Source organism: Chenopodium quinoa, unplaced genomic scaffold (genome assembly GCF_001683475.1).
Source record: "Chenopodium quinoa cultivar QQ74 unplaced genomic scaffold, ASM168347v1, whole genome shotgun sequence".
Taxonomy (NCBI): Eukaryota; Viridiplantae; Streptophyta; class Magnoliopsida; order Caryophyllales; family Amaranthaceae; genus Chenopodium; species Chenopodium quinoa.
The window spans coordinates 121282-149037 of NW_018743955.1; the positions used below are offsets into that span (position 1 = coordinate 121282).

Sequence of the window (27756 nt, forward strand, 5' to 3'; positions counted from 1 at the left end):
AGATAGTATCAAACAACATTTGAATAAGCTCATTCAACATGCACCTTCAAAAACTTCGATTCTTTTTTCGCGTCTTTCTTTTTCGGGAGAAAGTCGGTACCCTCCACAAAAATGACGAATTTTATTTGCTTTCTTTTGCATTTTTGAGTCGCACGGTCACATTACAATGCACACAAGAGTCATGTACACATTGAGTCATGTCATGTCATATCACTTTGATTTGAGTCACACGTGTCATTTTACTTTGAGTCGAGTCAACCTCGAGTCAGACGATCACATCGAGTCAAGTTTATACCTTGAGTCGTGTCAAGTTATTGAGTCAAGCAACACTAAACCTTAGATAATTGAAGAGATTGGAAAAGTTCTATAGTCAAAAATAAATACAGGTGCAGCAGAACAGGGAAGACCCTACTCCAGCGCCTGGCACCAGAAATATCTCAGCAACGACAGAGCTCGAAGCCTCTCACAAAGGTGATTTCGACCTCATGCAGCGATTTCGGGTTCCTTGGTACGCCAGTTAGCCCCTATAAGCAATTTGACATGATTGAGCAGTCGATTTGATTACAGTCTAAGTGATCGACCTGACGAAAGATCGTCTCACTTAGCTTAAGTGCCTAAGTATTGGCTCATTACAAACACCAAATCATCGGTTCAAAAGCAAGCACTCAAACGATAATGTTTCCAAATATGGATTGTCGCGCATTCTTATTAAACGACAAAGTTTTCCAAAAATTGGATTGCCATCCCTAACTGACAATATTTCCAAAAATGGATTGTCATGCAACGACAATTTTTCCAAGATTGGATTGTCATCACTGGCAAAGTTTCCAAGCGTGGATTGTCGTGCTCCTCCTTTGTTTGGCAAGTTTTTCCAAGTTCGGATTGTCATACATTCGTCGGCTCGTTGGCAAGTTTTCCGAGATTGGATTGTCATACACCCAGTTCCCTATGGCAAAATTTCCCAAAGGATTGTTGTAGGTCTCTATTCATCATAAATTTCGACAAAGGTTCCTCAACGTGGATTGTCATTCATTTCAATAAGTGGCAAATTTTCCCGAAGAGGATTGTCGGTCGACTCTTTTTTGCAAATGTTCCAAGACGCGGATTGTCAATAGTGGCAATATTTCCCCAAAAGGATTGTCGCATAGCGTTTGGCAAATTTCCAAGATGTATTTCTTTCAAGAGTTATATTCCAAGATGTGGATTGTCGATCATAGCAAAGTTCTTATGAAAGATTGTTACGAAGCATTGGCAACTTTTCCAAAAATTGGTAGATTTTCCGAGATACGGATTGTCGCTTCATCGTGGCAATATTTCCAAGGATGGATTGTTACGAAGCATTGACAACTTTCCCTAAATCGGATTGTCATACATCATACAAGAGTTGTGTTGGCAACTATTCCCAAAGAAAAGAGGATTGTCATCACAGCAAAAGCACCGACATACTGGTTCACAAGCAGCAAAGTGTCGACGTACTGGCATAGCAAATATTAAAAAGCAGTGATCTTTTCGAAGACTATCACAGCAAGAAAAAGAAGCTCTTTGTTCAGAATGTCAAAGCAGCAAGGTGGCATTCCCTAGATTGCGGAGAGTTGTCACAAACAACTAAAGGTAATTTCGGGCGAAGTTGTCTTCGATCATAATCCCTTAGGCATGGAAGATGATCATAATGCAGATGAGGATTGTTTCAAGAGAAATAATCTTCGATAGTGTTCCCTAGGATGTGGAATATTATCAATGCAGATGAGGATTATTTCAAGAGAAATAATCTTCGATGGTATTCCCTAGGATGTGGAATATTATCAATGCGGATGAGGATTATTTCAAGAGAAATAATCTTCGATGGTATTCCCTAGGATGTGGAATATTATCATTGCGGAGGAGGATCATTTCAGGCGAAGCAATCTTCCAAAAGTTACAGGCATAGCGGTTTTCAAGCGGGATGGCATTCTCTAGCTTGCAGGAGGTCATCAAAACAATCGGTTACTTTCAGAGACGTGTGCTTGACGGTGCAAGATACGCGTTTCTTAACTCTTTTATCTATTTAACTAATGCTAGTTTTTCAGGTGTCGACGTTACAAGACTGATTTAGGATCGCAGAACGTTCTGAATCATTCTCCGTCCCTATCGATACTTTGACTTTTGCTTTCGAAACTTGCGTTTCTCCAAACTCAGTCAAAGTGGGGGCTTCTGTAGACACCCATTTGTGTCTCCCCAAAATCAAACCCAGTGATGAGTACCTTTCACGTCGAATCATAATCGAATGAAACGAAAGTGTGGAAAGGTCTAGTGTTGCGGAAAGTTTTAATTTCTTTTCTCTTCTCTCTGTTTTTGAAAACTTATTTTAAGAAAACAGCCAATCCAGTTTGGTTGGTCCATGATATGGGTCCAATAGTAGTGTAGTTGGATGGGGCTTGCAAAGACCTTTCCAACGATATATTATAAGCCCAATTCCGATGAATATTGAGGAAGTTATGGCCAATTTACCAAACTGGGCCCGGTTTGAGCATTATGTACGGCCCAATGATCTAGGGGAGGGCCTAATATCATTCCTAATGAAATTAGGAATGGTTTTAGTTTTCTAGAATCTTCTAGAAGGTTCTTTTCATTCCTAATTCAATTAGCATTGATAAATTGACTTTCGTTGACTTTTCAGAGTTTTAATCAAAATCAAATAGCATTTTTAAGGAAATTATATTATTTTATCCTCCAATACGATAAACTTATCGGATTTTCAAAAACGCGTTGGTATCAGGCTTGGCGCCTAACCCCAGGCCTTGGCGCCAGGCGCTAGCCATTGGCGCCTGGCGCTAGTGGTGGTGCCTGGCGCCAGCTAGTCAGGGTTGGCGCCAGCCCTGTTTTCTGAGTGTCAGACTCTGTTTTGTTAATTTATCTTTTTTGGCTGATTTTCTCTATAAATATCGTATTAAAAACTCCGTTTTCATCAATCATCTACATCTATCATTCACCAATTCTCACCAATTGTTTTCATTCATCATCAACAATCATTAATTCTTTAGCATTCTCTAAATCATTCATCTCTCAACATTCAATTCTTTCTTTCTAAACCTTTGTTTTTCCATACAAAATTCCGCATTCACAAGATCTAGAAACACCTAGCCTTATTCGAAGTTGCCTTCGCTCTAGACGTGAAAGGTTTAATTTCTGAGGGTTTGGTCCCAAATCTCTATTTCAATTATTTAATTTAATTGTTTGTTTATTATTTTCCTTGAAGTTACTAACGTGTGTATTTTGTTATTAGAAAGAGGTACGAGGCATCAAAGTAAGTACTTTAATTGATTAATTGATGTTATGATGTAGAAATCATGTTTATATTGTAATTATGATATTCCTAGTATCATGTCTAGGGTAATTTTAATATTAAATATGATTGTTATGATGTTTCCTATGTTCTTCCTAATATTTATTCATGTTAGTATCATGTTAGGGCTAAAGATTTGATTTTTATTGCTTAGTGACATGCTAGGGTTTGTTAGTAATCTTGTTAGTATCATGCCTAGGATCTTGCTATTTTATCATGCTTTAACATGAACATGATTGTGATTATAATTGTTATAATTTATGATGTTTATGAATATTATTATTATTGTTATGTCGATGATGATTATTCATGATTATTATTATTATTATTTTGATGATTATTATTATTTTATTATGATTATTACTTTTATGATTATTATTTATGATGATATTTAGTATTATGTTGCTTGATTATATTTATTTTTATTGCTTGATCACACCTTTATGCATGTTTAAAGGGAATCTATACTTGTAATCACGCTTGATAAGATAATTAATAATCTTGTTTAGGGTTAATTGTGATTATAAATTCAAGTGATCGCCAATAATAGTTTATTTGTGCATTATATTCAACCAACATAGATAAACAGGTTTAAAGTTAATCCTATTGATTGCATGTTAATCAGAAAGCGCACATGAATACGATCTGAATAAAGTAGAGGCCTATTATTAGGGCAGGTTCAATCTCTTTTAGGTTGGATTTGTAACTTCGTCCCCGAACCCTTATTTGGTTCTAGACCTTATGGTGTTGACGATCTCTTGGATCGTTAAGGGGTGTAACCTTCACCTCGTGAACGGTTTACAAGTTCCTGAAAAACTTGTTGGCGACTCTTTTGCTCTATCTTCTTCCCTTTTGGACGCCATCGTACTTTAGTGTATGATCACAGTGGGGTTCAATCTAGTGGGATTAAAGGCTTGAAATTATTCCATACACTCCGGCATTTTTTAACCCAAACGACATTGCTTTGTAGCAATATACCCCAACATCTGTTATGAACGTTGTTTTAGGCCTATCTGATTCATGAAGGCTAATTGATGATATCCTGAGAACGCATCTAAGAAGCTTAACATTTCATGGCCAGAAGCTGAATCCACCAACCTGTCTATCCGAGGCAATGGATAGCAATCTTTTGGACAGGCTTTATTCAAATCTGTAAAATCTACACACATCCGCCATTTTCCAGTCGGCTTCTTGACCATTACGACATTTGCTAACCATTCTGGGTAAGTACATGGTTCTATAAATCCTGCCGTTAAAAGCTTGTTGACTTCTGCTTGAATGACTTCGATTTTTTCTGTTGAGAAGTTGCGCTTCTTTTGCCTTACCGGTCTAAACCATCGGTCTACATTAAGCTTATGCTCCATTACATCCGGATGTATGCCAGGCATATCATTTGCTGAGAACGCGAATACATCCACATTCTCCCTTAGCAAGTCAATCAAGTTGCATCTCATTTCGACATCCATATCAGCTCCAACTCTAACCGTTCGGTTTGGATTTCTTGGTTGGAGTTCTACCTGCACTGTCTCACCTCCCGGTGACGACCTCGGCACAGAATCTGGCCTAGAATCAAAATTCTCCATAGATAAGTCTCATACCGTTGGCTCTCTTTCTCGCTTCAGATTGCTTGGCACTGGTCCTTTTTGCCCTGGATTTTTCAATGTTGTGACATAGCACGATTTTTCCATCACTTTCCCACCATGTACCTTTTTTACAACCCCCTTATTCGACACATAAGCAATAGTTAAATGGTAATTTGATACCACTTCCTGTATGTCGTGAATTATCGGTCTTCCAACAATTCCATTATATGTCGACGGCACATCCACCACCAGAAATTCAGCCGTTGTATCTCTTGCCGTTACTCCATCTCCGAACCTAACGGGAGAATTATACTCCCTTCTAGCCTTACTGTCGAGCCATTAAACCTGATCACTGGGTAAGACACCGGCGTTAGGAATTGTCGGCCTATCATCAACTCATTAAACGCCTGCATGAACACCAAACGACATCAGAATTGGTAGTATACAAAATCATGTGCCCTTCATATGAGGTTATATATCTACCAGGATCTCCCCTTCCACCAAACCGACATGTCGGCATTTTGATTTTTTCCATCGGTTGATCAAGGATGCTCTATGCAAACGGCGATGCCCTCAACTAGACTATTGTGCGCATCGTTCCTTGCTGGTAAGTCCTTGTACTTTCATCTGGACTTGAAGATTGAACTTCTGATTCTCTGGGAGTCTGATATGATCTTATCGGTGACCTTTCATGCCGGCGTCTTTCTGATCCTCCAGCCTGGTTAAACTGATTATTATGAGTTATAATCGGCACCCCTTCTGCATCTTGGGTTGCCCCTACTTCCTTCCTTTTTCTACTCATGGCGGTCATTACTCTCGTCGCCGTCTCTAGTTCTTCTTATGTAAACCCAGCCATAGGATCTGTATCTGCCCCTGCCTGCCCTTCTGGGGTTAGCGGCGTATGAAACTGATTACCCTCCAGAGTATGAGTTTCGTCTTCAATCTGAACTTCTGGATTAGGCATTCCATCCCCTATTCTTATTCTTGGGTTTACTACTTTTTCAGCTATCGGTGTATTCTGATTTTCAGGCTCTTTATTTTATTTTTTTATTTTTTTTTAGGATCGGAAGATGTAAGGCTCTTTAGGCAATAGAAGCTATTATGTAGCTTCCCCTCCTTCTAGCGCCAATTGTTTTTTCAGGGATCCGATGATCCAACTCCAAGATTCAAAGCCCGAGTATATAACCCGCTATGCTCCTATTGGCCAGACGAGAACCTACACACAGAAAAGAGATTAGCTAGCCCCGGGGTGAATCCGAGGATAACCACTCCAATGACTAAGTTAGTAAGTGTTTAGAAAAAGAAGAGAGAGAATTTAGAGAGAGAAAGAGAGTGTAATAAATGCTACCTTTCTTATGAGGTAAAACCGGATTATTTATAGCTTGATTAAGTGACAGGTGGCCGCGTAATATGCAAATTAGTTTTTGCCACGTGTCAAATGTGAGGACGACACGTGTCAGCTGCCGACAAGCCGATATGTATACTTTCTCCATAAATGCCGATATGAGCCAGAATTGCTGATGAAACGGATTCGAGTAATATATCGGCCTACCATACAATATCGGTCTAATGTAAATATCTCCCCATACAATTCCATATAATATAGTATGTGAGTGTATTTTGTGTATCTTTTTTGGATTATCTCTATGATTTAGAAATGTAATAAAGTGTTGCATTGTAGTCTATGCATGCTGTTTTTGTATTTATTTATTTTTATTTTTATTTTTTTTTTTTTTTTTTTTGCAAAAGAGTTTATGGTTATTGATTTAGGCCTTTGGTAAAGTTCGTTATTATCGTTTTAGAATATTAGAGTTTTTGATTAACTAGAAGTTAAAGATGATTTATTTGTACATTTTTGTTAAAAGTTGTTTATGTGTCCTTCCAATTTGATTGCTTAATTATGTGAAACAATTATTTTTAAGGTATGCTCTTGTTAATAAGTTAGTAGATGATGTCCTTCCAAGTTTATTTTTTGACATTATCTAAGTATGCTCTTGTTATAAAGTTAGTAGTAGGGGTGAGCAAAAATTCAGGATACCCTGATATGGAACCGGAACTTGTTGATCAAGTTCCGGTTCCGGTTTCGGGTAATAAAATTAGGAACTTGTTGCAACAGGTTCCGGTTCCGGGTAATAAAATTTTGGATCTAGAACCTGTAGGGTACCCTGTTAGTACAGGTTTTCTATAGGGTACATGAAACCGACCTATATGGTATTAAAAATTCTAGACAATTAGTGTTGGTTTGTTATATTTGAAGTACTATACTAAAGTTGTAAGCTTTTATTGTGATCATCTATTTTTAAAAAAAATAAATTTGTCACAATTTATCAAGTAACTATTAAACTTACTTTGACAGACAGGGTACCCTGTTTAGGAACCGAAACCTACAGGTTCCGGTTCCGGTTCTCAATTCTTAGGAACCTGTTGCAACAGGTTCCGGTTCCGGGTCTTGATATTTTTACAGGGTACCCTGCTACGCTCACCCCTAATTAGTTGTGAATTCTAATATGAGCTCGCTCTTGCTTTTGTCCGGTCAGCATACGTGGTAACGCAGATTATGCGTGTTGCACATTTGATGTTTTTGCCTATTTGTCCTATGCCTAACAGTAGAAATGCATCATTATTGACCCTTGTGGCCCTTCACTGTTCTTTTGCTGCCTCGACCTTTTTATGAAATTTGAGACTCTGAACACCAATCTCTAATATCATGTTCTGCATGCCTATTCTACTTTTATAACCTACATGCAACAGTTAGAGCTGTGAAAAGCTGACCCGATCCGAAATACCGACCATAACCCGACCTATTAACCGACCCGTCTGAACCCAAAAAAAATGGTGACCCGAACTCAACCTGAAAATAACCCTAAACCCGAGTTGGCCCGAGTATTTGAGACCCGAACCCGAACATTAACCGACCTAGAGACAACCCGACCCGAATGTAACTCGTAAATTATTAACCTGAACCGAACTCGACTTGAATCGAAATTGACCCAAACCCGTTTTAACCCATCAAAACCCGAATTCAACCCGACCCCAATGTAACCCATAAATTATTAACCTCAACCGAACCCGACCTGAATCGAAATTGACCCAAACCCGTTTTAACCAAATGACCCGACTTGATTATAACCCGCAAATTATTGACTTGAACTGAACCCGACTTAAACCCGAGAATGGCCCTACCTGATTATAACCCGTAAATAATTGACTTGAACCGAAACCGACTCGAACCCGAGAACGACCCTAACTTGTTTAAACCCGTAAAGACCCGAATTTAACCCGACCTATTTTTCACTCGACCCGAATGTTACCCGACCTTTTACTAACCCGACCCAAACCCGATAAGATGTATGACCCGTCTCAAGCATGATCCAACCCGAACCCGACCCGCATATGTCATGACATTAACCCGTATTGACCCGACCCGAGATGACCCGACTCACACTAACCCGACTCAAACCCAACCCGTTTACCCGAATTGACAGCTCTATCAACAACTATGTTTGGGTACATATCTAAGTTTGATTTCACATGTTAATGTCATAAATTTGTACCAGAGGGGACTCACCTAAACATTGGAGACAAGGATTCAACAATCATGAAACAATATCCAAAATATAAGACATCTCCAATTTGCTTTTTATTTGGTTTTTTGGTTCAAAATTATTGATTGATATATAAGAGCTTAATGACATTATTATTGAAATATTTGTCATATTGACTGAAGTTATGACTTATGAGAGATTTAACAAGCGGATTTGTTGCTTGAATTTTCCATGTGCTATTTATGTTGATATTTTCAACTTTCAAGCAAGAAGAACTTGTGATTTTTGGAGTCTAATTTGATAATTTTAATAATTGAGTCAAATGTGGTTGCTAATTTAAATATCTGTTTCACAATCTAGGGTTTAATTTCACATTATCACACATTTTATTTTATTTTTGTATCCAATTTAGGACTCTTCTTTGGAAAAGTATTGAAATATTAGTCATATTTACCAAATTATGGAAGATTAAACAAGCGGATTTGTAGATAAATTTGTTCGTTTCATCACACCTTTTGACAAAATGCTGCTTGCCTATGATATTAATGCTTTTTATTGGCAGCAATTATACTAAATTACTAATACAAAACAATATTAATTGACTCTGTTTTTGTTTATTATTAGTCAAGTTGATGATTCTTGGTGAATGGTGGTAGTTAGTTTGTATCGTTTTGTATTTGTATAATGGGTGCATCTATAATGATAGGATTGGTATGTTAAGGTATGAATAAGCTAAACCTTAGAAATTGCTTGTTGAAATTGATAGGATTAGTTAGTTTAATTAGAACAATCAGTGAAATTAGGGAATCCCATTATTCTCTTGAGCAATTGAGCATTAGTCTTACGAGTATGAATTAGACAAGGATTAATAATTTGGTTCGATGTCCAATTGTTCAACAATAAGTGAGCTATGCGATTACAAGAGCTGAAGCAATGGTTGCTGTTTTTTAGGCTACTTCTCTATACAATTTGTTCAAGCAGGTCCTTTGAGTTCTCAATAGCATATAAACTTGTAGATTTCATCATTGGCTCACTAGTACTTTAAAATTTGTTTGAACTTTAGATAGCACTGTCGTTTTAAACTCTGCCATAGGTTATAGTCATCAAGGGGCACTGATGGAAGTGTTCATATTGTGGTTTCTGGTGTGGATAAGCTGTTGGCTTTAGGTTTATAGTAGATCAACAGAAGTAGGATGGTAGTTTGAGCTTGAGCATGCAGCATAGCTACATGGTGATATATCATCTGACTTGAATGAGAGAATGACAATGCTATATGATCTTAGTCAATAAAGAAGTAAAGGTTATACAGAATTACAGAGTACAATTTTTCCTTCAACCTTTCTTCCTTTTTAGGTGCTTTCTATCCGCCATGCTGAAATAAGTAGTGTTGCCTTTGTTTACTTGGTTTTTACCTTTATAATTCTAGAATCCCGTGGCTAGCGGAAAATTAAGTAATTGATTTCCTTAACCTTTCTTCCATTTTACGGCATTCTTGTCATCAGCAGAGAGAGAATATCATTTTTTTTTTTTTTTTTTTTTTTTGCTTTTCTCTGTTCATATTATTTTAGAAGAGGAAGGGAAGATATATCGAGATCAAAATCAGTATGCCAAGTTGGAGCTTGCTGCTGCTATAGGAAGTGAGCAGTCATTTCAGGAAAAGCTCTTGAAAGAGAACAAGGAATCCTAGGAAAAGCAACTAGAGAAACGAATACAACAGTGTAATGAAGTTGAGGTGAATACTGACTTGGGAGTTTAAATTCAGGGATTGAAATGTAATGTGTGATTTTTTTTTTATTTATTATTTTTTTTTTACTTGGTTGAGATGATTTAATTTGTATTAGAAAGTTAAAAATAGATAAGAAATTTTTACTACAAGGTTTAAAAATTACCTTGATACTATTGAAATTGTAGCTCGTTTTTGGTTTTTGATGTTGCATTTCAAGTTAAGCTCAAAAAGGAAAACCATGCTCAAAAGTTTGGAGAAAGTGAGACAAATGTTAGAAGATTTTTTTGACATGGCTCGTAAATCGTTTCTTTGTGTCCTGCTCTTTGATGAGATTGACAACGTTGTCCGTATATAGTGATAAAAAAGTTATTAAGTATCATGTAAAATTACATTGTAAATAAAAAGGAAGTGTTCTATGACGAACTTATATATCTATAATCTTGTGGTTATTTTTTACGTTCTTTACGAATTGTTTTATTTGGAAACACAATTAAAGTAGTTATTGTTGTAGAATATTGAGTTAAATAGCCATTTGGGGAAAGAGATTATGTGATTATATTATTATTGAGAGAGAGAGAAGCGCTTAGGAGCTAATTTTTGAAGAAAGATCACTAGAGAGAGAGAGAGAGCATTTAAAAAAGATCAATTAGAAAACGAAAGATCACTTATGAAAATCACAACAAATAGCTTAAGAAAATCAAGAAACCAATTAAGAAATATCAATTAAGAAAATCAACCAATTAAGAAAATCATTTACGAAATTAATTCAGAAACCATTTTTAAAAGATCACTTAAGAGAAACAGAGTAGTTAGCTTAGGGAGATAGAGAAATAGAAAAAGAGACCACTTAACAGAGATCACTTAAGAATATCAGGGCAAATAGCTTAGGAGAGTTATACCAATTAAGAAAGATCACTTAAGAAGAAAATCAATGCAATTAGCTTAGGAAAGACAGAGAGACCCCACTTACGAAAAATCACTAAAGAAAATCATGAAAATTAGCTTGGAAACAAGGCTTGCTAAAATGCGAGAAAAAGAAAAAAACATGGCAATTAGAGAGAGAGAGAGAGAGAGAGAGAGAGAGAGAGAGAGAGAGAGACCACTTGAGATAGAGAGACCACTTGGAAGAAAATTAGAGAAATTAGCTTTGGAGAGAAAAAAGACTAATTAAGAAAAATCACTCAACAATATGTACCTTTACATAGTAATTTTGGATTGGCTAATAATTTTACAACATACTTCCTCCGTTCTTTTTTACTTGACCCGCTTTGACTTTTATACTATTCACCACCCCTCCTTTGACCGTGTTTTTGTGAATAATGTGTAAGGATAAACATATTCATGTTGGATCATTTTGAATTCGTCTCAATAAGAACTATCATAATATATAACTTTTATATTTTTTAATTAGGAGAGTTAAAGTTATTGACCGTTAAAGTTTTGCACTGGCAAGCGTATTAAAAGAAATAGGTCAAGTAAAAAAGAACAGAGGAAGTACACAGTATAAAGTTTAAAAAATAAAAAATATTAGGCCCATACCAATTTATTTATTTTAAACAAGTTTGTAGGATTGTATCCACTTATTATATAACAAGATCATTTTTCCACATATGCTATTATTACCCAATTAATATATTAAATATTAATTTCTAATATTTCTACTTTTCATATTTTTCCTTAATATGTATTTTTACATGCATACAAAATTTGTATACTTCGCAAACATAATTAACATGTAACTATGTGACAGTATACATAATTTACGGACAATTATCATCTCCTTTGAGGACCGCGCGCGCAGAGCCACAATTAGGAATATTTAAAAGAACAAAATAACAACATATTCAAAGTTCATCACGCAAGACATTTTGAGCGGGGTTTGCTCCAATTGTTGGAGGTACATTATCATGCTGTACAACATTGAGTCCATCTGCCACTGGTTGTCCAGCACCAGCTCCTCGATACATACCTGCTTTTAAGGATGCAACAACTACTCTCTGCAGTTTCAATATTCCAATACGCTTTGAAACAACATAAAGAACAACTAGAGAGAAGACGAGGAACCCTGCAAAAATTAGGATTCTGCAAAGAGAAAAAGAGTGTTCTTTTCAAATTCCAGATAGTTCAATATAAATGGCAAAGAAAGTAAAGGGCAGAAAAAACTTGTATACCGGTCTATAAGGTCTTGGCGCTGCATCGTGGAAAGTAGGTTACGTGTTCGCATCAACAATGATCGATGTCCTTTGTATTCACTTTCAGCTTTCTTCAATGTTCCAGTCGATTCCTCTACAGGTTAAGAAATCTAATTAGCCTCAAATTAGCAGCTTACCCATATCCTAGTCTATAAAAAGAACATCTAATTAACCTCAAACAAGCTACATATCATTATCCTAGTCCAGCAATTTCACAGTCATGTTTAATCTCATAGACCAATATCATATTGCAATTTGCTAGCAAAACTCATGGGCTCCGTTGATAACTCAGCAGGAAATCGAAATACTGCAAACCCATTTGGTAGTAGATCAGCAAGTTATCATTCCATGGGAAACAATTTCCAATAAACCAAAGTGGAACTTAATTTTAGGACTGCTTGCTCTTTTCCTTAACAAGGGCACAACTGATCTAATAATAACCTTTGGCTTTTGTTCATTAAAATCAGATCGTTTAAAACAGCTAACCAAACAGAAGAGTATTATAGGGAAATAAGTCAATGACATCCATAAAAGCCAAATCAATAACATAAAACATCTCAAGACTTTTTACACCTCCTTTACAGGACACAGGTGACCTAGATATGCTGGGCATCTAGAAATTGGCAAAGTTAGAAGGAAGTATAAGAGACGTTGCAAACAAGAAACAACAAAAGCAGAAAACTGTAGTCCAGGGGAAAGTAAAGGGGGGGAAAATAGGGATGAATCAACATACCAAAAGTCATTAATGTACTTGTACTTCTGTCCAACTCCTATGCTTAGAGAAAGACAAGAGTAAAGGAACAATGTGAGTTCTTCAATTAATATTACCTTGACATAAAATGTATAATAACCAAACATTATCCAAATACTAGTACAGACCTGAGCCATAATCTGGCGACTACGACGAAGGCTCTCAGTAATGCTTTCAGCTGTAGACGTCATCCCGGCCTTTGTCCTTATATACAATAGAATGCAATCATTACTTAGCTAAATTTCCATACTATGGTATGATTAAAAAAGAATGTACAGCAATATCTCACTGTCCTATTCACAGTAACAAACTAACGAAGCATAGCACATACTGTAAATTACGTCTACGCGCAGTAGACTCGCTACCACCGCCTAGAAGAAGTTCCCTCTGAAATCAACAGATTGGCTACAGTGAGACAAAATCTTATACATAAAAATTTTCAAAAGCAGTGATGGAAGATTCTTTAAAACTAACAATGGATACCTGGGGTATTTTAAAGTCTGAACAGTAGAGAGCATGAAAAAACCTAGGATCCTAACAAAGCCCAAAATTGTTTATTCCTGATTGTAATAGAGTTAATATTCTTATTTATCCTCTATATATACCCCTAAACATATCATTAATAATTAGAAAATAATGACAAGAAATGATATTCTACATTCCTTAAAGAAGAATCTCATTCCAGTAATCATGAAGTTCCTAAATCCTAGTAATACAGTTACAAAATTCTTCCCTTTCATTGTTTTATGATTCACTCAAGTATGAATTTCAAAGATAATAATAATCAGTTCATTAGCACGACAGCTATGTAGTTATGGAAACAAATAAAAATTATTGCCAACTTGTAGGGTGTAAAAATAGAAGAATGTAATGGAGACCTAGGGCTGGGGGAAACGAAATCCATGGATGAAACTTGAAAGATCAATGGAAAATGAACCTACACAAGCTTTCCATTCATAATACATAAGAGGTAGTTTAATCATTTCCTCTTATTCATCAACTTATCCTTTTCGCTCCAAAAAATCACGTTCAAAATTTTATAGTACCTATGTAGAATCTTACCCACTTCACAGTACCAGCCATGAAAACCATAGGAACAGAATATTGGGTTTTGTTGTTGGTTCAATAAATTCATCTCCCATTTCAACACAGTTATGCTTGTCATCAGCCTCACTTCATCAGGTTTAAGGTCCTATCTGTTTCCTACATTCTTTTCTCAATATGCAATTCCTTCTCTAAGTATAAGAGATCAATACTTATGCTAAATATTAGGAAACACTGAATATTTCTAACCCTAAATCATGTGTTTAAGCCTTCAACTCAATAAGTGAGTGCTCGAAATATTGATAATATGATAGAACTCCATAATAGGCATTTATCCATTCATCTGAAAAACAAGTTAAGCAACAAAGCAAGATTCAATAATCCCTTAGGATAGCTCATATCATATGTTCATATGGGGCAATGGTGTCCTTTATAGTCAATAAACCCAAGATCTCTTTTTAAAACAAAAGGAATTGCAAATATTAAATTAACATTTAATAAATCCGAAGGGTATGGCCCAATACATAAGTTAACGAAAAAAGCAAACAAACAAGCTATGATCAACAGATCTTTCTAGTCAACAATACTGTTTATGACATACAGAACACATTCCAGTAGCTGTCTTGGACGGAGATAACAGCAGAAGGTATACATATAGTGGTTTTTGAGTAACAGCAGAAACAGATGTTTAAAAGCAAAAGATTATCATTCAGTACAAAGCCAACAACTCTATAATAAGCTATGAAGGTAATGGATGACCTTTTCTCATACACTCTACTTAAAGAATTCACTAAGCAGCGTGGCAAAGCCAAAGTGTATCATTATGAAGGTCATGAATAAAGAAACCATAAACAAATTAACTAAGATGGACTTTTTTTTAAAACCATAAACAAATTAACTAAGATGGACTTAATTACCTCTTTCTGAGCAGTTTTCCTGCTGTTCACCTTCGCTTGCAAATTAGCATTCCTCAAAGCAATTCGCAAGCTACATAATAGAAACAATGCTCAAATTGTAAACCCCAACATTTAAAATAAAATAAAATAAAATAAAATAAAAATTGTATTGTATTCCTTTTCCTTTACCTTTGAGATTGTTCCTTCCAGTTCTCGAGAAGAGCTTGGGCAGACTGAACCTCGTCGTAGGTTGGAAGTTGAGGAGCCAATGTATCAAGCTTAAGATGCAATGAGCTAAGCATAGCAAGACCATCCTGCGCCAAACCGTTTAATCGAGGAAGCGAATTCTTCTCTCCACTAATGTCTCTAGAACTATCATAATCTTCTATCGCCTTTATATGTCCTTGAGTCTGAAAACTTGTTTCAGACCACTGTTTCTTAACTTCCTCCACAGCCTTAGCAATCTCATCCATTATGTATAGTCAGAAGTAATAACCTTCAAAGCAACAAACACCCAAATTTCATAGTTTGATCCCAACATTTAAAGGTTCTGCAACACATTAGCAACTAAATTTGATTGAATGATCAAATTAGGCATGAAAAATCGCATAATTTTAGGGAGAAAACGCACATTTGATTCAATTATCAAATTAGGAAAATAGTTTTCTTCTCTAGCAACATAATCGGTCGTAATGTAATTTGAATCAATAGTCCAAAATTTCGAACCCTAAAACAGTTAAACTAAATTAGATCAATGATACTATTATAAAAAAATAAATTAGATCAATGATAAACCCTAGATTGTAAAATTTGATATTCGATGATTACAAAAAGAAACAACAACTTACCACAGAAGCTGCTTCAATGGAGAACGTGGACTGCGCTTCAATGGAGACTGAGGGCAATTAAAGAAAAAAAAAACAATAATAAAGGGAAGGGAATTGAACGGGAAGGGATGAAAGGAAATGGGTAAAAAGAGGGCAAGATTTTTTCAATCAAAGAAGAATTATTAACTAGTTTTTTTTTTTTTTTTTTTTTTTTTTTTTTTTTTTTTTTTTTTAAGGAAAGAATTATTCACCTTAATAGAGAGAGTAATAGACGATTTTTTTTTTCTAATTTAATACTACCTCCTTTCTTTTTAGTCACGTATTCCTTTTTAAGAAATTTTTTTTTAGTTTATATGGATTTCATTCTCTCTCACTCTCTCTCCTCTCCTTAATATATGTATCTAAATCAAACGCGTCAACTAAATAGAAACGGAGGAAATATTTGTTAATATGTACAAAACTTTAGCTCAAACTAGGTTACGTCCCGTTTTAGCCAATTTGTATTTACCTTATTAAAAATTTACATTAAATAAATTTTAACCAAAAAAAATAAAAAATCAAATCTAAAAGATACACCAGGAGATGACACATGTCATTGTTGGTGTGTCTTTTAGTATATATTATTGATTATTGATTATTGATGATTATTGATTATTGATTGATTATTGATTATTGATTCAGATATTAGAATGTTAAATCGATGATTATATCAAATAAATTTATAAAATGGAATGTTACAAAATTATACTCCGTAATAAAGAATGTTATGATAATTATTCTAAGATTAAGTGTTAAATTAAGGAAAAATTTTAAATTACTACCCAAAAATATATCTATTTTCAAAATAACTACTCGTTTATTTTTTATTTTTTTTATATATTTTACCACCCTTTAAATTAAAAACATTAATCAGATTACCACCCATTTTAAAATTCCGTAGGATTTCTATTATGTGGACCCACCCAACGGCTAGTAACGGCTATGTCTAAGCATTACAATCAGCCATGTCTTCACTCCAGCTCCCCCTTAAACCAATTTATTGAGTACAAGACAACCTAAAACCAAAAGAAAACAAATTAAAAAACAAGAGTTTGCTGTCTGAATTGTCACTACTACTGATCATCTTCTTCTTGTCACCACTAAGAGTCGTTGGTTGAGGCTCACATAAGATAAATCCACCGGAATTTTGAAATGGATGGTAATATAAGTAGTTTTTGAATTTAAGGGTTGGTAAAATAAAAAATTAAAAAAAATAATGGGTGGTTATTTTGAAAATTGGTACATTTTTGGGTGATAATTTAAAAAATTTTCTTAAATCAATTACAATTACAAAATTTTGCTTCCAAATGCAGGGAGATGGAAAAGAGAAAGAAAGATTAAAAAAAATGAGGAAGAGAGGTGAAACATGACATAGAGGAGAAAATATGTTAACTATGACGATGAAGGAATTTAATGAAAGAAGGTAAGTGAAGGAGAAAGAGAAAGAACAAAAAAAGAATGAAATAAAAAATGGTTTGACCCCTTATTAAAAGTTAGATGCCAAGCATAAGATTAGTTTTTACCTGCTACTTTTTTTTGGCGCTACAAGAGGCAGAGCCCCGGGCACAAAATAAACAAAACAAAAACTAAGGGGGTAAAAAAATGTAGCATAGCCACTTGAGGAGCGTCCGCGCCATATTAAAGAGCGCCCGCTTTAAAGGGTCATTGATTTGGGGCTGATTCGGTGGACGATTGAAGCGGTTGCACTGTTCTTATTGCTAATCGACGGTGCTATTGGTCGATTTTGTTGCCGGTGGTGGATTGCTCCGATATTTTCTAGGTTGGATATGGTGGGTGACAGTGGTTGTGTTTGCGGGGGATGGCTATTGAGGTTGAAAATTGGTGACAGATTGGAAATTTTAAGTGGTTAATTAGGGATGCGGCATGTGTTGCGGTGGTTGTACGGCTGGTTTGGAAGGTAATGTGATGAAGTTGTGCGGGGTGGCTGTGAGTTGACTTGGTGGATAAGGGGAGTTGTCTTTGTGAGGTGAGGGAGTAGGGGATTGTGTGTGGTGATGGATAATGATTTGAGGTAGTGTAGGTTAAGAGTGAAGAAGAGTGGCAGCATAGCAATGTTTGCTTGGCTCAAATTGTGTGCCTCGAACATGACCTCAAATTGAAACACTTGCTTCTAATAAAAAATGTCGAATTCACATCTACACAAACCATACAAAAGTAAAATAAAATAATAAATGAAATGAAATGTTAAATTAGAATTGAAAATAAAAGGAAAGAGAAAGGTGAGAAAATTATTCTTGAACTAAGAAATATAAATAAATAACAAAATAAGCTAAAAAGTAAAAGCTAATAAAAATGCAAAAATGACCAAATCAAAGGATAAAAGAAGAGAATAAGAAAATAAGAGAAATAAAGGCTAAAATGAGAGGAAATTATTAGAAACTAAACTAAGAAATGACCCTTAAAATAGTCATAAAAGTGACATAAATGTCACTTTTTACCATGAAAGGAGAAAGACATAATATTAAAATGTAGTTTTTTGCCAAAAAAAAATGAAGTGTAACACTTATTAAAACACTACTGTATTATGGGGATCATGAAAGAGAAAATATGTGAGAGAGGATATATTTTTTCATAGAAGAGAGAGAAATGATAAAATAATTTGAGTGGGATTTAAAGTAAGAAAGAAAAATGATAAAATATAGTATAAAGTTACCAAATACAGAAGTGATGCATTTAAAAAAGTTGGTCCCTAATTTAAAGGGTTTAATATATTTCCTTTTCCGTGTTAAAAAGATTCATTTAAAAAACACCCTTAAAAAGAAAGTGATAATAATAATAATAATAATAATAATAATAAGAACAACAACAACAACAACAACAACAACAACAACAACAACAACAACAACAACAACAACAACAACAACAACAACAGAGGGAGTACTTATTAAAACATGGAAGGAGTAGTAGCATTAACATCAACTAGTTATGTTGTCAATCTAATGGAGTTTATACAATAAGCCAGCCAACTTATTTGTACATTTAAAGTAAAATAAAAAAAAAGAAATTTCATTGTACACATGCATACCTTTACAATTTTAATGATGTGTACTTTTAGCAAAATAATATAGGCAGTATAGTGTCCATTAAAATATGCTTGTTGCTCTCGCTCCCCCCCCCCCCCCTCCCTCCAAAAAGAAAAAAGAACAAAAAATCAAAATCACCTAAGGTGTAAACATTTATATTCTTGGAATTTTTGTATTGCCGATAAAAATAAGTGATAGCAAAGAATTGGTTTTACTCACCAGCTTTCATGTATCAAACTATCAATACATTTTAAGTTCTCAATAAATTTAACTTATTATCATCATTTACTATAAAGGGGAATGTTTTCATCAAAATTTTGTGTCCCTTTAAACCTTTCTTGATTTTTTTTAAAACATAAAAAAAATATAAGTAGCTATTGATGTAATTCAATTTTATATCTAATGTCATTGTGTTGCATTTGAAATAAATATGAAAAATTAACTAGTACTCATGTGTAAAGACAGCTAAAAAGGATAACGACAGAAGATTAGATTGATTCTTTGGTTTAAATATCAAGCCACTAATAAGAACATTACGAATGTCTTGTATGTAAAAGCAATTGCAATATAGGGTGGAAAAAAAGACCATATTACAAATTATTTTTCCCAAAATTAATGCACAAATGAACTCGTTTTAGAGAAGGGGGATGAATCAGGCATGACACCACCAACAATATCCAATCTTCTTTTGCTTAACATTCATAATTTACTATGATTAAAAGAAAGTAAATTGTGTAGTCTTCTTCCCCTACCCAATGTCTTCAAAACTCTCCTACTCACTCAAAAATATGTGGACACAGAATCTAAAGAAGGTGCTCGAGCATCATACTTATTCTTAGCTTTACCACCACCATTCTTGTTATTATCATCATCTTCATCGTTTTTACCACATACTATGGAACATTCGTACCCACAAATGTTTCCAAAACATGAGATTTTACCAGCTCCACCATCAGCGGTATGTCGACGAGTATGTATCGTCCTAGGAAAGAAGGTGCTACTACTACTACCATCACCATCAATGTAAGAATCACCATAACCATAAGCTGTTGGCATCTCCGATCTCCATCTTTCTAGCTTTGTCCTTACCCCTTCACTTTCATAATCCATTATTATTGAGCTCCCTCTTTCCTCAAAGTGCTTAAACTTATTATCCTCTGCAATTGCTGCTGCCACTTCTGATGGCGATGGCCCTATTTCTGATTCAGACCATACCGACCCTGCTGCAAAGTCTTTTGTGATAGATGAGTAATGTGGTAACCAATTGTGCTTTTTGTTGCTAGATATTATTGTTTTATCTTGCGTTGCTTTTGCATTATTATAGTTGTTTGATATCCCTTTAATCGATGAAGCTGCTGCATAACTCACAACTGATTCAGCCTTTTTACCTTCTTGGTCTTTTAATTTAATAGCTAAACTTAGATTTGATCCAACTTCAACTCCATCTATTATAGATAATGGCTTATCAAACGTGTGCTTACCTTTCTTATTATATTCTTCGTTAATATTTTCTGAACCATTGATTATTGAATCATTAGGCTGGGGGAATATGTAACCTTGGTCATATTCATTTTCAAGAATAGAGCTTCTTTCGCTTTTCACACGTCGAAGTTGGTTCAAACCCTTCTGATTATTAGGCTCACCATCTTGGGGATGACTATTATGATTCTCATCTTGACCCATCAACTTTTGATACCCAACAGCTGATGTGCTAAGTTGAGTGTATAATGGCATGCTACGCATGGTGCTATCTAAGACGGTAACACCAACGTTTAAAATACCTTGGGGTCGACCAGATGGGCGACGAACTTGAAGAGCAACGAACCGCATGCCAAGATGGTTGTGATTAAAGGTCCTTGTTTGTGGGGGAATGAGATTGCCTACAAGGACTCGTACCGTGCCCACATGAACATCACGAAACCAATGTAATGCATAAATTTCAATCATAATGGCTGATGTATCTGACTGAAGAAATTGGTTGTCGACACGAAAGACAAACTTATCGTTCCATGTTGGGTTGGTTACACCTTGTGTGTCGACACGGGTGGTAAGCTTTCGATCTGGGTGAACCCATGCCACAGAATACGTTCGCATAGACCGTGCAACCTTAGCTATATCTTGAGCTGATATTAGATTTATCTCTAAGAGTTGGAAGGGTGATAAACCTGCCATTGCTAAAAGTATGATTCTTATATTGTGTGTAGTCAATAAATTATATTATTTTGTGCTTTTTTCTTCTTTTTTTTTTGTAAGAATGCTTATGTTCAAAGGAAATTTTTTTTTTTGTAAGATGGTCGTGTGTAAAAGTTGTTATAAAGGTCAACCCACTCATCATCGTCCTAAAGGACGATGAGGGGAGGGTGACATAAATCTAAGAGAAAATGGAAGAAAAAACCAAAGGAGATGAGAGAGAGAAAAAAGTGAAAATTTAGAGAAAGAACAAAGAAGAAAAGAAAAAAATTGCTAGAGAGAGAACAAGAAAAGGAAGAGGGAGAAAGAGAGAAACATGGAATGCGCCTAGTTATTTAACAATTCTCTCTTTTCTCTCCCACTCAATTAATTTATGTGCAAATCTAATTTTGGTTTGTACAATATTTATGTGACATCCTTTTGTTTTTCAAATAAGAATTGATGTAATTTACTGGGAGCTTTCATGGTTGACATGCTTTTTCTATAGATAAATTTGGATGAAAGAGCTATATTAGATTATATCTCACGATAGAGAGCTTAAACTATTACAGTCCACGTTGATATGCATGGTTTAAAATCTTATATAACTTGCTCATCAAAATCTAAAAAATAATTTTAATTTAATGAGTAACAATAAAATTCCTTTAATTTACATCAACATATTATTCATAAATTTGTGACATTAATTTCGATTACTAGAGCATAGACCCCATAGAAAGATGTACTTGTATTACATAAGTTGAGTAGCCAACTAATTTTATCCACATTAAAATTCAATTTGATTAATTGATTTTACTAAGAAATAAAATATAATGTGAGTTCTTTTTTAATTTTTTGGAATATCAATATGATAAAATAGAATTTTTTTGCCTATCACCTATAGTTAATATATAAACCAAAACTATCTTTCCCTATCATTTTCCTTAATGTCACCGAATGACCACCCATCATCTAGCTTACTTAACCAAAAATTTACCTCACTCACCACATTTCAAGTTAAACTGAATTTTTCATAAATGTATAGGTTTTAGACAAAACTCTAGGTGGATGGATGGATGGATTGACTTATATTTTTATGTGTTTGATGTCATTTACATAAGCATTAATTTGATAATTTAATTTATTACACTTACTAGAAATAGAAAATATATAGACAATAAAAATGAATTTATTATTTTTATTCCTTCCATTACTCATGGCTAGTATGTACAAAATACTCAATACAATCTATCATATCACCAAGTATTAAAAGAAACCTAATATATACTCTCCCACCAATTGCCTTTCCCGTTCAAATATCCATCCTACCTTGCCAACTCTTAATATATATATATATATATAAGATTTTATATATTTGTTCAATGTAAGATTTTAAAATTATACATCGCCCTCGAATCTCCAGTTAACGCCCGCAAAAGAAAATATGTTTTATGAATTTACCCTCATATATAAACAAAAAAATTACCATCATAATCATATTTTAAACCCAGGCCACACTCACTCCTTTTTCTCTCTCTTAAAAAATTCTCTCTCTCTAAACCACCAGAACCACCACCTCCATTTACCACCCACACCACCACCTATACCGAGGGACAAAGGAAAGGCCATCGTCGATGGAGTCATCGGAGACAAGGTTCATTTTTTTAAAAAAAAAAAATCTAGAGTGGGCTAAAATACCCTTTTTACTAAACATCAAGGCGGAATTGCCTAGTTATTTCGAACCACCGTCTAGGTATTCAAAGTTTCTGGGCAGTTAGGGTGAAACTCCTGGAAAATTGAACACCCAGGCGATGATTCGAAAAAGCTAGGCGTTTCAGCCAACATCCATTGATTCAGATAAAACTAATTCAAAAATATTAGAGGGAACATTTAATCCCCAGGTCTTTAGTCCTTATCAGTATTTGATGGTTTGTATTTGATTTCTGCTGGCAAGTTCAACCTCTTGGGGCTTACCGAGTATGTGAGAAGATATTGCTCATTTTGTTGAGCAATTCAATCTTCTGATTATTAGCTGAGGTGCTATGTTAATTACTTAGCTAGGATTTTTGAAAATCAACTTTAAGTTGAGGTAAAATTAATTATTTTTATAAATTGGATAAGTATATAATTTTAAGTTATTTTGCGGGTATTAGTTGGAGATTTAAGGGCGTTGTTTAGCTTTCCATTTGTATATAATAAAGATCACTATAATAGAATTAGTATTACTATATGTTCAATATAAAACATACAGTACTATGTACTATATTCAGTGGTGGAGCAAGAAATTTCAGACCGGGGGACAAATGGACATCACATTATTTTAACAAAAATGTTGGAAAAAATCATTGGTTTTTCACACCAATATAGTATTTAGTAACCTGCTACTGCTTGGATTTTTTCCTCTTTCGAATAAAAAAAAAACAAAAAAAAAAAAAGAGTATTAGCAACTTGGTGTTGCTTAAGAGAGATCTCGAGTTAGAGGCTCACCGAATGCAAAAAACGCTTGTTGGGAGACTCACCCATTATAAGTCAAGGTGTGCAACCCTGGTCGGATTCGGATGTAGTCGGAGGTAAGCTCCGGTGAATCGGGAAAAAAAGAGTCCTTAGTCAAAATAAGAACATCACATATCAATTCTTCCTCCAGAAATATTTATCTATGGGTTGAGAAATTTTAAAGAATTCGGTCATTTGATAACATAGCTAACTAAATGCAATTGTCATCATTCTCTATTGCAATCATAATTTGGGTGTTTCTTTAATGCAAAATTATAGTAATGACAATTAGTTAAATAAATATACTTAGAAAAAAAATGGAAGGGACACTATGTTATACTCTACATTTTATTTAAATAAAAATTAAATAATAAAGTCTCCATCAAAGGTCAAACTCTAATTTCTTTAGTAGAAACTCGTTGCCCTCACCATTACACCATCTCATTTTGTAAGATGTAATATTGCACTTAATTATGGTTATTAATTTTTTTTTGTTTTTGGAAAAGTGGGGGGGGGGGGAGGGATAGTTGTCTCCCTTTATACCTTGCTGGCTCCGCCAATGACTATAGTTAACATTAACGTCAGTTGGCACGTATAAACCTTAGATCTCCACAAGTTCTTTCCTACATAAATACATATTATATACTCCCCCCGTTACATATTACTCGCAACAAAGGAATATTTTATATCTCACAAATAATACCCCTTTCTTGCGAGTAATTCGTAACGGAGGAAGTACATATAATATGTTTTCATAAAAAATGATCTATTAATAAAAATTCATATATCTACCATCCATAGATAGATTTAAATTTGATCTAAAAAATACGTAATAATTGATTTAAATAAAATATTATTTTAGCAGCTATTGACTTGTTGTATACTATATATTCTTTGTATTTCCTTTCATACGGTGATATGGCTAATGATGATGATGATGATGATGATGATGATGATGATGATGATGATGATGATGATGATAATAATAATAATAATAATAATAATAATAATAATAATAATATTAATAATCTTCACCAATATTCACCAATATAGGATTTGTTATATCTAGAGGAGTGGGGGGCCCAGATTATATCTCGGCTTCCCCATAATTTATTGTAGGTTGTATGAATTTTTGTTTTTGAGATAATAATAATAATAATAATGAAAACTAATAATAATAATAATAATAATAATAATAATAATAATAATAATAGTAATAATAATAATAATCTTCACCAATATAGGATTTGCTATAGCTTAGAGTAGTGGGGGCCAAGAGTGTAACTCGGCTTCCCATTAATTTTTTGTAGATTGTATGACTTTGTTAGTTTTTAAGATACAACAACAACAACAATTTTCATTATAAAATATATTATTCTCTTACGACCTTTATTATAACCCAATGACTTTATTTTAACATAATAACCTTTACACAAAGTATCAACTATTAGTGAGACAAGATTATATCATTACCAACTTTAGGAATCTTTTCATAAGCACAATTTTGCTACATAATCAACACTATATTTTCATTGCATCTTTCTTTTCCCTTCATTTCACACCCTAACTTTCAATTTCATCTTTCTCTACATTTTCCTATCAAATGCAACTTTTTCTCCTCCATTTTTAATTCAACATTCGTTAAATTTCTTCTACTTTTATTTTGCTCATGTTCTTCCTTCTATTTTTCCCGCAATTCTTCATGGTTGAAATCGCAACCACCAGCTGATGCCATCTCTAAGCTAGTACCTCAAGTTTCTATAACAATGGCAGACAACTAATCCAAAAACTTTGAATCAAGTTTAGGTTCAACATCGATGTTGCCAGAGGTTTCATATATTTTTATTTATTTTTTCTAAGATCAATTATTATATGACACGCAAAAAAAAAAGAATTTAAAAAAAAAAAATTAATTTGACGAATTTGAAGAAGAAGAAGAAAGATGTTGACATCGTTGTCATTAACATCTTCGTCATCAACTTCAGCTACAAGTCGACTTGATAAGGCTAAAGGAATTATGTCTTCGATAAGTGAAATTACTAGATATATCAAGGATCACTATTATGGAGATAATAAGTTCGTTCTTTTGGGTCATCATTGTCTGAGGCTAGATATGATAAATGATATTTGGACTAGTCAAATAGTCTAAAGCCCAATAGAATAGATCCTACGAGGTCACACAACAAGGGTATTGGGTTAAACAAGTAAGAGGCCCATTTATGGGCCTCATGAGATTATGACATACCAAGAAAGATGTTGGGCTAGAGTAATTAGATTAGGATTAGGACTTTGGGCTTAACATGGACTCTTATTTAGAGATATGATCTATAAATAAGATCCATGCCTAAGGTTGAAAAGAGACACAATTATCAGTAAATTGTGACACAAGATAACCAGTTTTCCCAAACCCTTATCTCCCATTTCTCTCTCCTTACTCACATCCCTCCCCCTCTCCTCACGTCCGTAAGGTCGGCGCCTATTAGTGGTGGTTCACGGTGTTCCTCGTGGTGGTTTGTGGTTAGTTTGTTTCTTTTCTCCGTTGAAGGTTGATTGAAGTGTTCAATCATGACTATTGACTAATTAACATTTGTGGAGGTTTAATCTGTGCCTATGGACCAAGTAGAGGAATCACGCTTGGGGTTCTTTATCTCCCATTGTTCTTGCTCGATAGCACGTGTAATCACACTTCAAAGGTACAATTATGTGTTTTTTATGTGTTATGCAATGATCTTGGTTTTTAGATGCTTATGAATATGATTCATGCAATTCAGCTTAGAGTATCTAAAGTCTTACATTGGTATCAGTTAGTCTCTTGCATTTACGCATATTGACAATAAATCTTTGATGTCCACAAATTTTAATTAAATTAAGGAGAAAATAAATTAATTATGGTTCAATTATTATATTAAACATGATTTAACTCTTGAAATTGATTAAATGTGATTTAATTTTCTCAAAATAGCCTAGAAAGGATCGAAATTTGCCCTAGAATATTCGAAATTTTCAAACCCTAACCCTAATTATTATTTCGAAAAATTCGAACTTAATGAGTCATAGAAATCCAATTTTATGTGCTTGTTTGTTCGGTTTCATTTTAAATATGTTTCCGACTTTAATAGCATTGATTTGATGTATAAACTATGAATTTTACATAATCAATAAATTATTTTAAGTGTTAAATAATTTGGGATTATTTTCATGCAAAACCCTAGATTTTAAAATTAGATTGCGAATTTAATTTTAATTGGATGAATTAGAATCAAAGTTATGTTTAATTTATCATAGACCACATTAATTTTATTTAACGCAAAGTTGTTAATTGAAATAAAAAAAAAGAAAAAAAATTTTAAAGGCTGATTTCAGGCGGCGGCCGCGGTTAGGTGGCGCAGCCACCGGTGGTGGTCCAAGAAGGAGGGTAGGGGCGGGGCAACAGGGGTCTGAGAACAAAAGAGCAGCGCTGCTTTGGCAGCGTATACTGTCAGGCGTACATCCACCGTAGCTGGCTTAGGCTAGCCACACCACGGTGGCTAGTGCATGGTTTTTCAACAACAAAAAAATATTTTATTTCAAAAATCAAAATAGAAAAAATCAGATTTTATTTTGAAAGATATTACTCTGTATCAAATTTTCAAAAGTTGTTATTTTGATAATTATCCATAATTAAAGTTGTTAATTTTGGAAATGATTTGTTAGGATATTATGATTATATTCCCAAAGGATAATAATTTATTTAAATAAAGTGATTGTTTCATAATCTTAGGATATAATTGATTTAAAATTTTGTGATCGGCTAGTAATTAGGATAGAATCTCCTAAGTTAGTTAGGATAATCTTTGATGATAAATATGATTTATCTTTTAAGATTAAAATAAGATTTGATTCTATCTCATGCCTAATTTAAAATATATGATATTTTATTATGGTCATGAATAATATATGATATTATCTAGTTGCAGCTTGCAGTAATTAAAATATGAGATATTTAGTTTATTTCATTATATCTATAATTTAGTTACTTAATAAATTAGATTATTTTAATTAATTAGGAGTAGAATTACTAGTTTCCCTATGGATTCGACCCTACTTCCCTATATGCTTTAGCTAGAGGATTTAGAAATTACTTTT

General features: G+C 34.1%; 2 protein-coding genes across 4 annotated transcripts; both read right to left on the bottom strand.

Moving 5' to 3' along the window:
- Positions 1–11818: 11818 nt before the first annotated feature.
- On the bottom strand, positions 11819–16228 carry LOC110689123 (vesicle transport protein SEC20-like). Of its 3 annotated transcripts, XM_021865851.1 has the most exons (9): positions 15908–16228; positions 15691–15786; positions 15249–15555; positions 15081–15150; positions 13451–13506; positions 13248–13323; positions 13102–13138; positions 12348–12462; positions 11819–12258 (listed from the first exon to the last, which is right to left on the bottom strand). In XM_021865851.1, exons 3-9 carry the CDS (start codon positions 15530–15532, stop codon positions 12021–12023), a joined length of 876 nt encoding a protein of 291 aa, XP_021721543.1. In that variant the 5' UTR covers positions 15533–15555; positions 15691–15786; positions 15908–16228; the 3' UTR covers positions 11819–12020. The 3 variants fall into 3 exon arrangements, with proteins under 3 accessions (XP_021721543.1, XP_021721542.1, XP_021721544.1); XM_021865850.1 differs by lacking the exon at positions 15691–15786; XM_021865852.1 differs by lacking the exon at positions 15691–15786 and having other exon boundaries at positions 15249–15609.
- A 3197-nt stretch (positions 16229–19425) lies between these two features.
- Positions 19426–21590, bottom strand: LOC110689542. Its single transcript, XM_021866320.1, has one exon. The coding sequence runs from the start codon at positions 21139–21141 to the stop codon at positions 19750–19752; it is 1392 nt and encodes a 463-aa protein (XP_021722012.1). The 5' UTR covers positions 21142–21590; the 3' UTR covers positions 19426–19749.
- Between the last annotated feature and the right edge of the window lie 6166 nt (positions 21591–27756).